Raw genomic sequence first — 14016 nt, forward strand, 5'->3', positions numbered from 1 at the left:
AAATAGGAGGCTTGATAGTAGCCAGTCTACAAGCGAAGGCCAAAGTAAAATGTAATCATGCACTGTACATAGCATCAATGGACCTCTCCATGGCGTTTGATAAAGTAGATGGAGGGATGTTATGGAGAAACCTGGATAGTCTGGGAATGGAAAAAGGTCTATTAGAACTAATAATTATGCTATATTCTGATACGGTACTGAAAGTGCGCTTAAATAATAGAGGCAAATTATCAGAACAAATAAAAGCAAATAATGGCTTACGACAGGGATGTAGACTATCAGCGACTCTATTCAATCTCTGTCTCTCAGATAGGAAAAATTATGGATGAGTGGCCTGGTCTCACCAAAGATAGTTAAGTTCACCATAAAATGGATCGCATATGCAGACGACTTCCTGTTATTTGATGGTGCGAAAGTAGATCTACAGAGGATGATGAACACATTTGTAAACTTTATACAAGAAAGGAAACTGCTAGTAAATCCAAACAAAACTGATCTTTCATACTGGTGTGAAATCTTTAAAACAAGATTCTTTGGTAATGTTTTGTGATGGTGTAAAAATAAAAAACAATCTGTCCTTAGATATTTAGGATATACCTATACAAGTAAATACACACTTAATTATATGATAAAGGAGCTTAAAAGGAAGGCTGTGGGTATTGCTAATCAAATGATGGTAATTGAAAAGAAATATGGCAAGTTCACATTAAGCGCATGTATTCTTTTTTATCGCACTAAAGCCATTCCAAGACTGACTTATGGTCTCGAACTTTGTTCAAATGATCTGATGCCACATTTGAAAACTGTTGAAGCTTGTATATGGCGTAAAGTTTTAAGACATCTACCAAAATGTCTACCAGTAGAAGCAATAAGATATGAATTGGGCCTAACATCACTGAAAAATATTGTATATCGGAAAAAGTTATTATTGCGTAAATGTACCATTGGTAAAAATAATACAATGTATCAATGCTTAGGAAATGATCTAGACGGTGTCTTCATGAAAGAACTAAAAGAAATATGTGATTCGAAACTACTGGATCTAGGCCTTACAAACGAGACCCTACTGACAAATCCACAGAAGGTAAAAGAATTAATAAAAGCCTATGACTGGCTAGAGAACAACGTGCTGATATTAAACTCTACACTATATCAAGTGATTTCCTTTTGGAAATGGTATGCAGTTCCGGAAAAATACTTAATGAAATATCCCTCTAGATCTTTCCGCAATTCCACAATGAGATTTAGATTCAATGTTCTGAACACCTACGAAATACAGATATCAGAACGAATAATGATGTGACTCTTAAAACTTGTAGACATTGTAAAATATCAGGAACGAAAGAAACGCTAATACACCTGTTACTGATATGCCCTAGTTTATTGAAACCACGAATAGAATACTTTTCCAAGTTTGTAAATGATACTTCGAATGTTAACAGGGAAAATCTATGGTATGAGATGATGCATGGAAACTCAACGATACTGAAAATACGCATCAGTGAATTTCTGAGAATAGTATGCGATGTTTCCTGAAACCTGAGTTCAATCTAGACTATCATAATTTCAGAAATAGCTGAGTATAGTTAGATATCATGACAAATGTTGCCATCTAAAAAGGTTTTAAAAGTATAAAAAGAAAAAATGAAATGATTAGATGCTTAAGGTTTTAAATGTGGTATAGTTTTTAGTATACTATTATGTCTTAAAAGTAGATTTAAGGTTGGTCTTGTATTGATTTGAAAGTTGTGTTTTAGTAACTTGTAAACGATTGATTCTTAAGGAAAATGTATTTAATGTTGGTATTGAATTAATTGGAAAATAGTGTTTTAGAAAATCGTAAATGATCAACTCTTAAGGAAAAAGTGTTTTATATTGATATTGAATTGATTGAAAATTTTTGTGTTTTAGAAATTTGTAAATGATTGATTCTTATGAAAAAGAAAAAGTTTTGTAAAGGTTTGTAAAAAAACTAAACATAATAATAATAATAATGGATGGATAAATATATTACCTAGAGGCCTAAAGCTTCTCAAGGATAGGTATGAATACAGTAAATGTACTCCCTTTGAACAGTGTTCTTAAAAGAAGTGGCATAGGTCTGGTAATTGTATCCATTCTTAATAAGTTACATAGGTTACGACCATTGTTGGTATAACTGATAAAGTGAATAACACTGTAATAACCAATGGGGGTCTACTACTGAATGCGTTCTAAAGTCACGAACTGTGGTTACTCCACAAGAATAGCTGAATGTCATTCTGAATGTGTTATAGTTTTGACTCTCTTTGAACTCAGATTGCTATTCCTAAGGTTATACTTTGGTTTGTATACCATAAGTATTGAGTTAAAGTATTTACCCACTATTTTTTCTGGTGTACTTGTATTTAAATAAATACTTTATTTTTACAATACATGGTGTTTCAGTGTTTGTTTGGACCATATGTACGCTACAATTTCTTTGTACCAAGCTACAGCCCTCTCTTCTTCCTAAAATAAGCCTGGCTGCTCTGTCTACGCTAACAAATGTTCTCTGGTAGGTACAACCTTATACTGAGAGTGGAGTTTTGTACTGCCTCAGATGTTTTTATGAAGCCCTTAGTTGGATTTTAGATAAATGAAAATCTTAACACTGCATACCTATATACATGTTTTATGGTTTGGTAAATAAGAGATTAAGTGCATGGTGCAATAGAGCAAATCAAATTTGAATGTTCGAGTTAACAACGTGAGATATTGTCATGCACACTGAGATGTTCATCGGTTCCTGGTGCAATGCTTAATTTCGTTTTTTCATTTTATTTTTTAAGGTACCATAGGTCATGTGGCCCATGGAAAATCAACAGTAGTGAAAGCTATTTCTGGGGTTCATACTGTACGGTTTAAGAATGAACTGGAAAGGAATATCACAATCAAGCTGGGCTATGCCAATGCTAAGGTAGTACTTTGTATTGTCCAGTCTATGTAGATCATGCATTAGTGTTGTCTGTTGATAAATTGCAATGTTAATGTCTCTACAGATCTACAAACTTGATGATCCCAGTTGTTCTCGACCAGAGTGTTATAGGTCATGTGGAAGCAGCACTCCCGACGAGTTTCCATCAGATCTGCCTGGGACCAAAGGCAACTTTAAACTAGTCCGGTAATCTACCCATACCATACTGAGTATTTCACTTAAATTGATGGTCTTATTTTGACAAGACTTTAGATGCATTGTTTCATGTTGGTGAAGAGCACGTATAAAGTTTTAAAATTTAGGCAACAGAAGCTTATCCACCTGATCATCTCCTCCCCTCATTTCCAGTGTTACGCAGACGACACACAGATCTCTTTCCGGCTGCCTTCCCCTAACACCTCCACCCTCATGCCTGACTTGAATTCAGGCATGGTGCTCTGCTAATGATCTCTGCCTCAATGCAAGCACGACTGAGATCCTTCTCATTGGGACGCCTGCTCCTAGTTTCCCCACCTCACTCTCTGGCCAGACTCCTTAGGTCCCCTCTCCTCACCCACTTGTAAGGCAAACCACCTTGGGATCACCTTTTGACTCCGCTCTCCTTCTCTCCACACGTCGCGGACCATGCCAAGAAGTTCAATTTTTGTCTTGATCACCTCAGGGGCATTTTACCTTTCCGCACCTTAACCCCCTAGAAGCTCCGTCTCCAGGGCCCTTGTTCTCTCTAGGCTTGACTCCTGCAATAGCCTCTTACTCAACTTTCCTTTCTCCTCCCTTTGCCCCCTCCCACTAATCCAGAATAGGACTGCAAGACTTATCTTTGGCCTCCCGGTGGCTGCAAGGATCACAATCAAAAACATTTGCATCATCCACAAGGCTGTCTGGGACCTTGCTACATTCAGCTTTCTCCCAAAATACTTCCCAGCCAGAGTCCTTCAGTCGTTTAACTCCAACTCTCTGCGGCTCAAGCGTTTCTCCAAGCAAAGTGTACTATAGGAACTTTGTTCTTTGTTTTACTTGATGTTATGGAGTCTGCTTTCCTCCATACCTCTTAACAGCATCTGTGTTATATTTTTGCAGCACACAGAAACCTGTGTGCAGTGTTGCTGGGTGTCAGCACATTTCTGAGAATTCTCCCTAATTCCCTCGACATTTGAGACCCCCCAGCAACTTTGCTGGATTTTGAGGATTTTTTTTTTTAACCTGTAGAATGTGACACTTTTTCCCACTCGTGTTTTAATGTGATTTTTGTACTGTTTCTTTTGGTTGTGAAGTCTGACAAACTCCACAGGTATCATCTTTACATTGTGTTACACAGCACCTTCTGTGCAGTGCCACAGGGACATCTGTTTCCCAGAGCAGTGAAGTGAAATTGATTTTATTTACATTTTTAACTTCTAGACTACGCAAACACTATCTTGGTGCTGGAGGGGTTACTTGGTATCCCCTTTGTCTAGCTTCTCATGCAAAAAAAATGTTACCCTTTCTTCGCTGAATGGCTGAGTGGTTTACTTTTTACTACCATTATGGGATTTTACTGCGGGCTGCGTTCGCAGCCACGGTAAAGCACCCATGGGTGACCATTTTGTCAAAATGGCCCTGGTTGTTAGGGAGAATTCTCAAAAATGTGCTAATTCCCTTCACCTTAGAGAGACCCCAAACAACTTTGCTGGATTTTGAGGACTTGATTTTGTTTAACCTGGAGCGAGTGTGACCCTTTTTCCCACTCTCATGTGTTTTTGAAATGTGTTTTACTCTTGTGTTTTCTTTGGTTATGGAGTTGTAGACAACTCCATAGGCATCATCTTTTCATTTGTCACACAGCACCCTCAGTGCAGTGGCACAGGGAAACATTTTCAAGCTTTCCCAAGGTTTAAATACCTTCTTTGGGATAAACTACTGTTTCCCAGAGTAAGTAAAGTGAAATTGACTTTACTAGTCGTTTTAAATTCCTCGACCAAGCACAGTGCTGGAGGGGTTACTTAGTATCCCCTGTGTCTAGCTACTCATGTAGCAGTCAAATGCTACCCTTTCCCCTCGAAATGGCTGGTGGCAGTGGTTTTACAGTGAACTAACATGATTTTTCCCGCCACGAACACAGGTAGCGTTAAATCGCGGGAGCCATGACTTTCAAGATCGCGTCTGAGCCCCCTCTGTAAAAACAGGTCCCGGTCTTCTTTTTTCGCCATTTCTTTGTGGAAAGGTCCTTGTAGAGTTTTGCTCTGCGCGCCAAACCAGGTTTAGTTCCTTTGTTCATTCCCTTTTAGCAGGTTTCAGGAGTGAAGACCGTCTCATCTCGACAGAGAAGCCCTGCAAGGGCGAATTCTCCCTTTGAGTTAGTGGCACCAATCAACTCGACACTAAGCCCGCTGGATACTATTCTCAGAGCTGGTTGTATTTTCCTCAGAGTGCTGCAGGAAACTGAATATCCAGGGAGAGGGACACCAACTTGTGTGCTTGACTATAGCCAGCTGGCCAATCCCCTTTTGGGTGCATTCCTGTAACCAAGGGGATTAAGCACTTGGAGTTTTGGGCTCCTCCCTCACTTCCTGCCCCACCAGATATACTGGAGCCAGAGGCGGGCTTCACTCATGAATTCCGTCAAAGACAAAACGTACAAAGGGACCAAACCTGGTTTGGCGCGCAGAGCATATCTCAAGAAGGACCTTTCCACAAAGAAATGGCGAAAAAAGTCCAGGGCCATTTTGACAAAAATGCCACCATTGGGTGCTTTACCGTAGCTGCGAACGCAGCCCGCGGTAAAATCGCACCACAGTAGTTAAAAGTAAACCACTGCCACAAGCCATTTATCAAGGAAAGGGTAACCTAAAAATGTTACATGAGAAACTAGACAAAGCGGATACTAAGTAAGATGGTGTGTGCTGGGTTTAGAAACTTACAAAGGTAAGTAAAGTCAATTTCACTTTACTGCTCTTGGAAACAGTAGTTATCCAAGAGAAAGTATTTAAACCTTTGGGAAATCTGAAAGCATTCCCTGTGCCACTGCACTGAAAATGCTGTGCATCACAATGTAAAAAGATGATGCCTATGGAGTTTGTCAGACTCCACAACCAAAAGAAAGTGTTCATGTCATAGAAAAAATACATGAGTGTGGGTAAAAAGGGTCCTACTCTATCCAGGTAAGAAAGTCATCAAAATCCAGCAAAGGTGCTGGGGGTCTCTAAGGTAAAGAGGAATTGGCACATTTCTGAGAATGCTCCCTAACTAGAGAAGTACCCCTTTGGTCAAAACAGTATCTTAGGTTGGAAGAAAAGGATCCAGCTGGCTTCTGTTCAGGTTGCAGCCCTGAAGTTCCTGGGCCTCAGTCGTGGGGTCAAGAGAGGACATCTGGAGTACTCCTGCATTCAGCTGAAGTCGACGGCGGCTACGGGCTCTTTCCAAATCAACGTCACTTTGCGGTTTCCGCTACCGGTCAATAGCACCACTGCAGTTCTTGGACACCTTATGGGCTCCCCTTGCTTCTGGGGTCCAGAATCTGTTGAGGTGGCTCAGGCTTGGGTCGTCCTGCTTGGGGAGGGTCCTCCGGATCTTCCTGGTGCTCGGGTCCGGCTTAAAGATGATGCGCTTGTTTCTGGTGTCCATGACCCATGGCACTCGGTTCCAGCAGCAGCAAGGAAGCACAGCCAGCAGGGAGAGGAGTTCCAGCAAAGTTCGGCTCGGTGTCAGTTGGTCCCACCAACCCAAGGGAAGAAGTCCTCCATTCTGTGCTTCTCTAGTCAATATGAACTTGGAGCTTCAGCACTACAGCAGGGCTTCACTGGGCAGTTCAATGGTCCAGGAGGGTACAGCAAGCTTCTTTCGGATGTTTCTTCCAGTGGTCGGCTCTGCCTTCTGTTCAGAGACCTTGCCTTTTATGAAGGTTTCTCCCATTCATGCACAGCCTACCTGTCACTCGCACAGCAGGGTGTTGTCCTCCAAGGACAGCCAGCCAGTCACGACTGGGTGCATTCAGGTAACCAAGGAGACTAAGGACAGGGCGTTTCTGGCACCTCCCTTGCTTCTTGCCCTTCCAGTCAGACTTGAGCCAGAGGCTGGTTTCAGCACTGAAGCCTGCCAAAGGCAAAATGACCGAAAGGGTTAAACCTGGTTTGGCATGCAGTGTGGATCTGTCTTCCAAGCAAGAAAATGCAAAAAAAAAACGACTGGGGTCATTTTGACAAAATGGGCACCTATGGGTGTAATACTGCAGCTGAGGATTTCAGCCTGCGGTGAAAACGCACAATGGTAGGAACATTAAACCATTGCCACCAGCCGTTAAAAGGAGTGAGGGTAACTTAAAAAATGTTACATGAGTAAGTAGACAAAGGGGCTACTAAGTAACCCCCCTGTACTTCCACATAAGATGGGTGTACTGGACCTACATAGGAAAAACAAGTAAGTAAAGTCAATGTCACTTTACTACTCTTGGGAACAGTAGTTCACCCAAGTGAAGATATTTAAACCTTATGAGAAATCCAAAGGACTTCTCTGTAACGCTGCACTGAAGGTGCTGTGTCGCAATACAAAAGGTAGATGCCTATGGAGTTTGTCAGACTCCAAAAATAAAGGAAACTCCTAATCCAAATCGGATCAAAATACATGCAGGAGTGAGAAAAAGGACTCCAGGGTTAAAATTAAAGTCCTAAAGTCCAGCAAAAGAGCTGGGGGTTTCTAAGGTTGAAGAGAATTGGCATAAATGAGAATTCTCCCTAACACCTGGTTTTTATTCCGCTCTGAGTGTATTGCCTTCACCCCATTTCTCTTCTTGGTCTGTCTGCCGCTAACCTCTGCTACAGAGAGGAATTCTGCACGTTGTGTAACAGCAAATTTCCCTGGAAAGTCACCCATCGCTGATGTAATTGTCTTCCTTGTGACCACGATGAGAACTCATAAAAAGCTCTTTCAACCAAAGACGTTGAAAGACAGTCAGACTGAACGGTGGGTGGCCTAAACTATGCAAGCCGAAAACCTTTCCCCATCAGTGCCGTTGCTTCAGACAATGAGTACTGACGACAGCCATGGCTCCGAAATGGAAGCCATCGACATCTCAGCGGAGCCTACATGCTCCCAGATGCCCGTCCCCGACTAGACAGACCACCGGCACTGTTATGGGGGACAAATCACACCCTGGCGACAAGGGGATCCACACACCACGTGTACACAAGCACCCAACCCCTTTGGCCTCTTCGACAGAGTCGTCGAAGAAGCGCTTCACACCCACAGGACCACTGAAAATGTCGCTGGCACCTGCCAAACCTTGCGGTTCGAAGCCCTCCACGCAACCACATTCGCGGCATGCATGTAGGCATTGTTCTGGAACTAGCGTTCCCACTAAAAAAAATCCTGTCGACCCGCCATTCAAGGGTGCAGAAGCGCTGAAGGACCCGGTGGAGTCGCCAACCACGATTGCACCTTCAAGTACGTCGAGGTGCTCAATACAGCCGCCACAGTTTCGCAAAAGCCTTTTGGAAATCATTTTGGCGGCCAGAGTACAAGGGCACCCCCTCTCGTCAAGACCATTCTGAAGCCCCTCAGCACTTCTGAGGCCTTGTTAAGAAAATCTCCCCCTTCTGGGCAGCCCTGCCCTCCTCCTGACCATTAAGCTTCTTCTCTATGGACTAGGGAAAGGTTTGAGCAATAAATGGACAAAATGTACCAGTTCATTGATTTTTCAGACAAATGTATTCTACCCAAGAGACCTAGTGAAGTGGACTCTTGCCCCATCCCCTCCAAATTGCAGAAACTCCCCACTTCTGCACAGGGACACCAAGAAGACATCTTGCAGGTCCCAGATGACCCAAATTAGGAGGATTCTTAGGAAGAGCTTAACCTCTTTGATCAAGACCCAGCTGATCAGGAACCAGACTGGGACCAGGCGGAGGACCAGGGTCCTTGGCTTACACACACATACCGCTGACCCAGACGCCATCTGTCTGGATCCCCAGTCTACTCCTCCACAAAGAGTCGTCACCTGTTGGCGACCAAATGTTGTTCAACTCCATTCTAAAAAAGAGCAGTTGACATTTTAAAATTGCAACGCACAAAGCCGCTCCAGACTCTGACTTGGTAGAGGATATTCTGAAGGAGAAGGCTCCAACCAGCAATGCTTTTTTTTTTTTTACTGAATTCAATAAAGAAGCACCTGGCCCTTTCTATGCTGTCCTTGTCCCTCACATGGGCAGTTAACCCCCGGGTTGAGAAATTATTTTGCCCCTCACCCTCCGACTCCCTCCTCTCCCCCTCTACATCAGGGGTCATGCCACACCAGACTCCTTGGTTGTTATGACCACTGGGAAGAGGGCGGGGGAACCTCTGTCCTTGGCAGAATCGCCTCTGGACAAACACTGCAAGAAGCTTTATGCCCTGGGTAAGCGGTCCACCGCCTCTGCAACCTGTTCCGCAAGGATCGCAAATGACACCACGCTCCTGGCAAGTTAGTGACGTCCAGTGGGGCCTAGTGCAGGATGGTCTTCAGGATGTTCCAGAGCCCACAGATCACACTTGCTGGTGGTCGTGGCTGAAGGCAGACCAGTAACACAAAACCTACTGAAGAGCACACTGGACTCTGCTGAGACCGCTGGACGCACCCTCGCTCAGGCTACCCTGCTTAAGACATGCCTGCTTAAAAAATTCGGGTTTCAAACGCGCAACTTGGGCCTCTCTAACAAGCCAGTGGAGGATTCAAACCTTTTTGGCAAAGCGGTTGACGACGCCCTAGAGACGGCAAAGAATACAAGACTCTAAAGTCACTTAGCCAGATAATGCCTAAACCCTTTCACCAGCGTGGAGGCTTTAACTCTTGCCAGTCCTTTTGTGGCCAATCCTTCTCCCGCTCGCACCAGGGGCAATACGGTTCAGGAAATAATTCCTAGTCCTGCGGTCAAGGCTCCTCTGCTAACTTCCAATACCAGCAAAGAGGCTCTCGTAAGAGCAAGGGTAAAGGCTGAAACTCTACTCCCAGAGGCTCCCTGGCCGCCACCTCAAAGTGACTCGCCGGTTTGGGTCCCATCCCACGCTTCCCCGGTCACCTATCTACATTCATCCATGCCTGAGTAGGGGAACAATTCAGATCAGTGGGTACTAAAGGCCATTGCCCATGGGTATTGTATAGTTTCTCTGACCACCCCGCTACCACCCACGAGAAGCCAAAGCCTGCTTCAGAAAACCTGCGCATCCTGCTGGAAGAAGTTCAGGTCCTGCTGGAAAAGGGCACCATCAAAGTCGTTCCTCCACCTCTTCCCCCCCCTTCTCCAGGTAAACAAGGGTCTTTATTCTGTGTAATTCCTTGAACCCTAAAAGGATCTCACCATGCGCCCTGTTCTAGACCTGCAAACAAGTATGTCAAACCTCAAAAGTTCAGGGTGACAACACTCCTGGAGGTTATCTCACTGCTGCAGCAGAGGGATTACATGGCCACATTGGACATGAAAGATGCATACCTTCATATTTCAATGTTGCCAGCGCACAGAGTATCTCAAGTTCTTGATAGGACACCCACTATCAGTTCAAGGTTCTCCCCTTTGCCATTGCTTCAGCCCCACGGGTGTTCACAAAGGTACTGGCGGTAGTAGTGGCTCACCTGCGCGGTAGTCCATCCCAGTCTATCCTCACCTCAATGACTGGCTCATAACTGGATTTGTATGCAAAATGCAGACAAATGCCCGGAGGACAGTGATCTCCTTTTCACTGGACAGTAGATCTTCCTATCCCACTGGAGCCCGCACCTCCAGTGGCTGTGACGTGAGGCGCTACCGATTGCCCGGGCCCTCTCTGCACCATCGCCGCCTGCCCCCATTCTAAAGTGGGCTCCTCTCCGGCAGTCACCGGCTTGGCCCGCGCCTCCAGAGACTATGATGTGACGCGCTGCTGCTTGCCCCGGACACTCTCTACATCACAGCCGCCTACCACCTTTTATCAGCGGGCTCCTCCTCGGCAGTTCCCGGCTTGCCGCGCGGTCTGGTCTCTTCCACCTCAATCCTCCTGTCTGTAGTGGTGCCGGTGTGTCCTTTGCCCTGATCAGGGACTCCCTCCATACTGCAACGGGTGCTGTCTCTTCCCCAGGCCTGTAACCCAAGTTTTTGCTGTCATATTTTGGACCCGCTGTCGTGCCACCACCAGCATGATTACTTGCCCCAGGCCCTCTACATCACAGCCGCCTGCCTTCATTCAACAGCGGGCTCCTCCTTGGCAGTTCCCGGCTTGCCGCGCAGTCTGATCTCTTCCACCTCAATCCTCCTGTCTGTAGTGGTGCTGGTGTGTCCTTCGCCTTGAACAGGGACTCCTCCCATACTGCAACGGGTGCTGTTGTCTTCTCCAGGCCTGAATCCCAAGTCTTGCTGGCCAATTTGGGACCCGCTGTCGAGCCACCGCCAGCCTGATTGCTTGATAATAAGCGGTTTCCGCTCGGCCCTCACCGTGGCCTCCTCACCCTCTATCCCCCAACATCAACGCGTGATAGCCCGCCCTCCACCTTGAACTGGAGCTTGTGCTCCTGGCACATTGCGGTGAGTGCAGTCCATCTTGCCCAGGCTGAGACCCCTGCCTGCTGCGGAGGATCTTCCCGCCCCTTATCTCAGCCCTGTCGGATTTTTGCGGTGAGCCACCATCACTTATTCCCAGCTGGTCCCTTGCGTGCCCCACTCCCCCTCAGCTCTGTCGTGGGCACATGGTCCTCAGTGCCTCCTTTGACTCCCTAGTCTGTTATTACTGCCTGCCCTTCCTCACGACTGTGATCCTTGCTACTGTGGGCCTCATCGGCTGAATCCAACTGCCCCTATCACTGCCTTTTCTACGCAGCTCCTGCCCTGTTCTCCATTCTTCAACACCAGTCGGAGCCTCTCCACACGCAGTTCCAGCAATCTCTGTCTGGACTCTTGGACCCATTGGATCCTCTTCCTGCGCTGTTCCAGTGCTTTCACTCTGGTGTTCTGTGCCCATCAGAGCCTCTTTCTGCGCTCTTCCTGCGCTGGCACTCTGAACTTTTGAGCCTGTCTGAGACTCCTCCTGCGCTCCTCACACGCTGACACTCTGGTCTTCAGTCCCCAACGGAGCCCCTCCCCGACCTGATCCAGTGCTGGCTCCCTGAACTTCAATGCCTTTTGGTCCCTCTTCCTGCGCTGCTCTTGCACTGACACTCTGTTCTCTAGAACCCACCCAAGCCTCTTCCTTCGCTCCTCCCGCGCTTGCACTCTGGTCTTCAACAGAACCTCTCCCTCCCCTGCTTCAGGGTAGACTCCCTAACCTCAGTGCCCTTCTGAGCCTCTTCCTGCGCAGTTCCTGCGCTCGCACTCTGGTCTTCAGTGCCCACCTTCTCTCCTAATATACTGTCCCCCCTCCCTCACTCTCAACCCGCCCCCCCCCTCCTAGGGCTGCGGCCTCCTTTTCACTATGAACCCTAGTTACCCCTCTAAACTACCCACTCGCTAGTCCTTTCCGTCTAGTGACCCACCTCTGCCACTTCCTCTGAGTGCCCCACTTCATCTAACCCAACGCTACCTCACAGTACAACCTCCTGACCCCTCACCTATCAGCCCTCATCTACCAGCTCTCTGGCCCTCACTGCTCTACTCCTTCCTATCCCCTGCCCCCTCTGTCGCCTCCCTCCACTCCTCCCTGCTCTCCTAACCGCCTCTTGATCCCTCTCCTTCCTCTCCCCCCCCCTTGTTTAACCTTGAACTAAATCCCTTCCCCACCCTCCTTTCCCCTCTCCCCCATCCTCCTCCCTCGCTCCCCCTCCCCTATCCTCTACTACTCTGCTTCTCCCTCCTCCACATGTCCATTCCCCTCTAATCCCCTCCCCCACCCTTCCTTTACTACGCCTACCCTCTCTCACTACCCTAACCTTCTCTACCCCCCCACTGTCCAACCCTCCTCTCTCAGATCCCTCTGCAATAAGACTGCAGCAGTTCTTGACATGTTCCTCCGTCTCAACCTTCATTTCCTCTGCCTCACTGAAACCTGGATTCCTTCTCATATCTCTCGTGCTACTGGTCGTGGTGGAGGTATTGGCCTCCTCTTCAACCCCAAATACCTCTCCCTCTCCTCCATCCCTTCCTTGTTTCACCTTGTTTGAGTTTCTCTACAAATCCTTCTCTCTTCACCCCATCTCCTTTCCAATCATATATCGCCCACCTGCCCCTCTCTCTACCTTCTATGATGGCCTCGATCACCTCCTCTCCCTCATCTCTCCCTCCCCCTTACCGTCAACTCCTACCTTCTTTTCCCTCTTCTTTCATCTCCTACCCACTCCTCTGGCTACACTCTTGACCTTATCTTTAATTCTTCCTACCCCTCGTCTACTGTCTCTACACTTCCTCTCCATCTCTCTGATCATGCTTTACTCTCCTTCTCCCTTACCACCCTCCCCTTCATTCTCCCCCATGCCTTCCCCTTCTATTTTCTCACGTCGCGATCTTCGTAACTTTGATTCCACCCTCTTTCTTGAAACTTGCTCTTCTTCTCTCCACTCTGTCCATGACTTTGCTTCACTATCAGCCAATGATGCACTTTCTATTTTCTCCTTCTATTTCCTTCTCTCTTGATCTACTCCACCCCATTTTCTTCTTCCGTCCAACCCGGAAACCCTCTCAACCTTGGCTCTCCCCTCAACTCCTCTCCATGCAACGTCTCCTTCAACGTCTTGAGAGATTCTAGCTCAAATCTCCTTCACTTTCCAACAAATCCTCCTACTTCTCATCACTCCCTCTGTAAACGCTCCTACTACTCTAACCTTCTTCATTCCCAAGCCTCCCACCCCTGCCGCATCTTCCAAACTCTTTCTCGTCTTCTCTCTCCCCCACCCCCGATCCCTCAACCTCCTCCACCCTCTCCCCTTCTGACTTCACAAACTTCTTTTCCAAGATTCTTGCTCTTCGGCAAAAAATAATTTCCTCGTCCTTCTCAACCCCCTACACCCTCTCCCTCACCCTGTACTTGCATGACTGTATTCTCCCCAGTTTCCCCTTCTGAAGTTTCTATCCTCCTCTCCAAAGCCCACCCCTCCTCTGCTCCATCTGACCCTGTCCCCTCCCTTCTTATTCCGAAGATCTACCCTCTTATTC

At 46.7% G+C, this 14016-nt stretch overlaps 1 protein-coding gene across 1 annotated transcript in view; it reads left to right on the top strand.

The window, feature by feature from the left end:
• The window catches only part of EIF2S3 (eukaryotic translation initiation factor 2 subunit gamma), a 339722-nt gene that overhangs the window by 112074 nt on the left and 213632 nt on the right, over positions 1-14016 (top strand). Inside the window, exons 3-4 of the mRNA XM_069637284.1 lie at positions 2811-2938; positions 3021-3142. Coding sequence (XP_069493385.1) covers positions 2811-2938; positions 3021-3142 — 250 coding nt within the window. The remainder of the gene's footprint in view (positions 1-2810; positions 2939-3020; positions 3143-14016) is intronic.

Source organism: Ambystoma mexicanum, chromosome 7p, assembly GCF_040938575.1.
Source record: "Ambystoma mexicanum isolate Mex_15411 chromosome 7p, UKY_AmexF1_1, whole genome shotgun sequence".
NCBI classification, from domain to species: Eukaryota; Metazoa; Chordata; class Amphibia; order Caudata; family Ambystomatidae; genus Ambystoma; species Ambystoma mexicanum.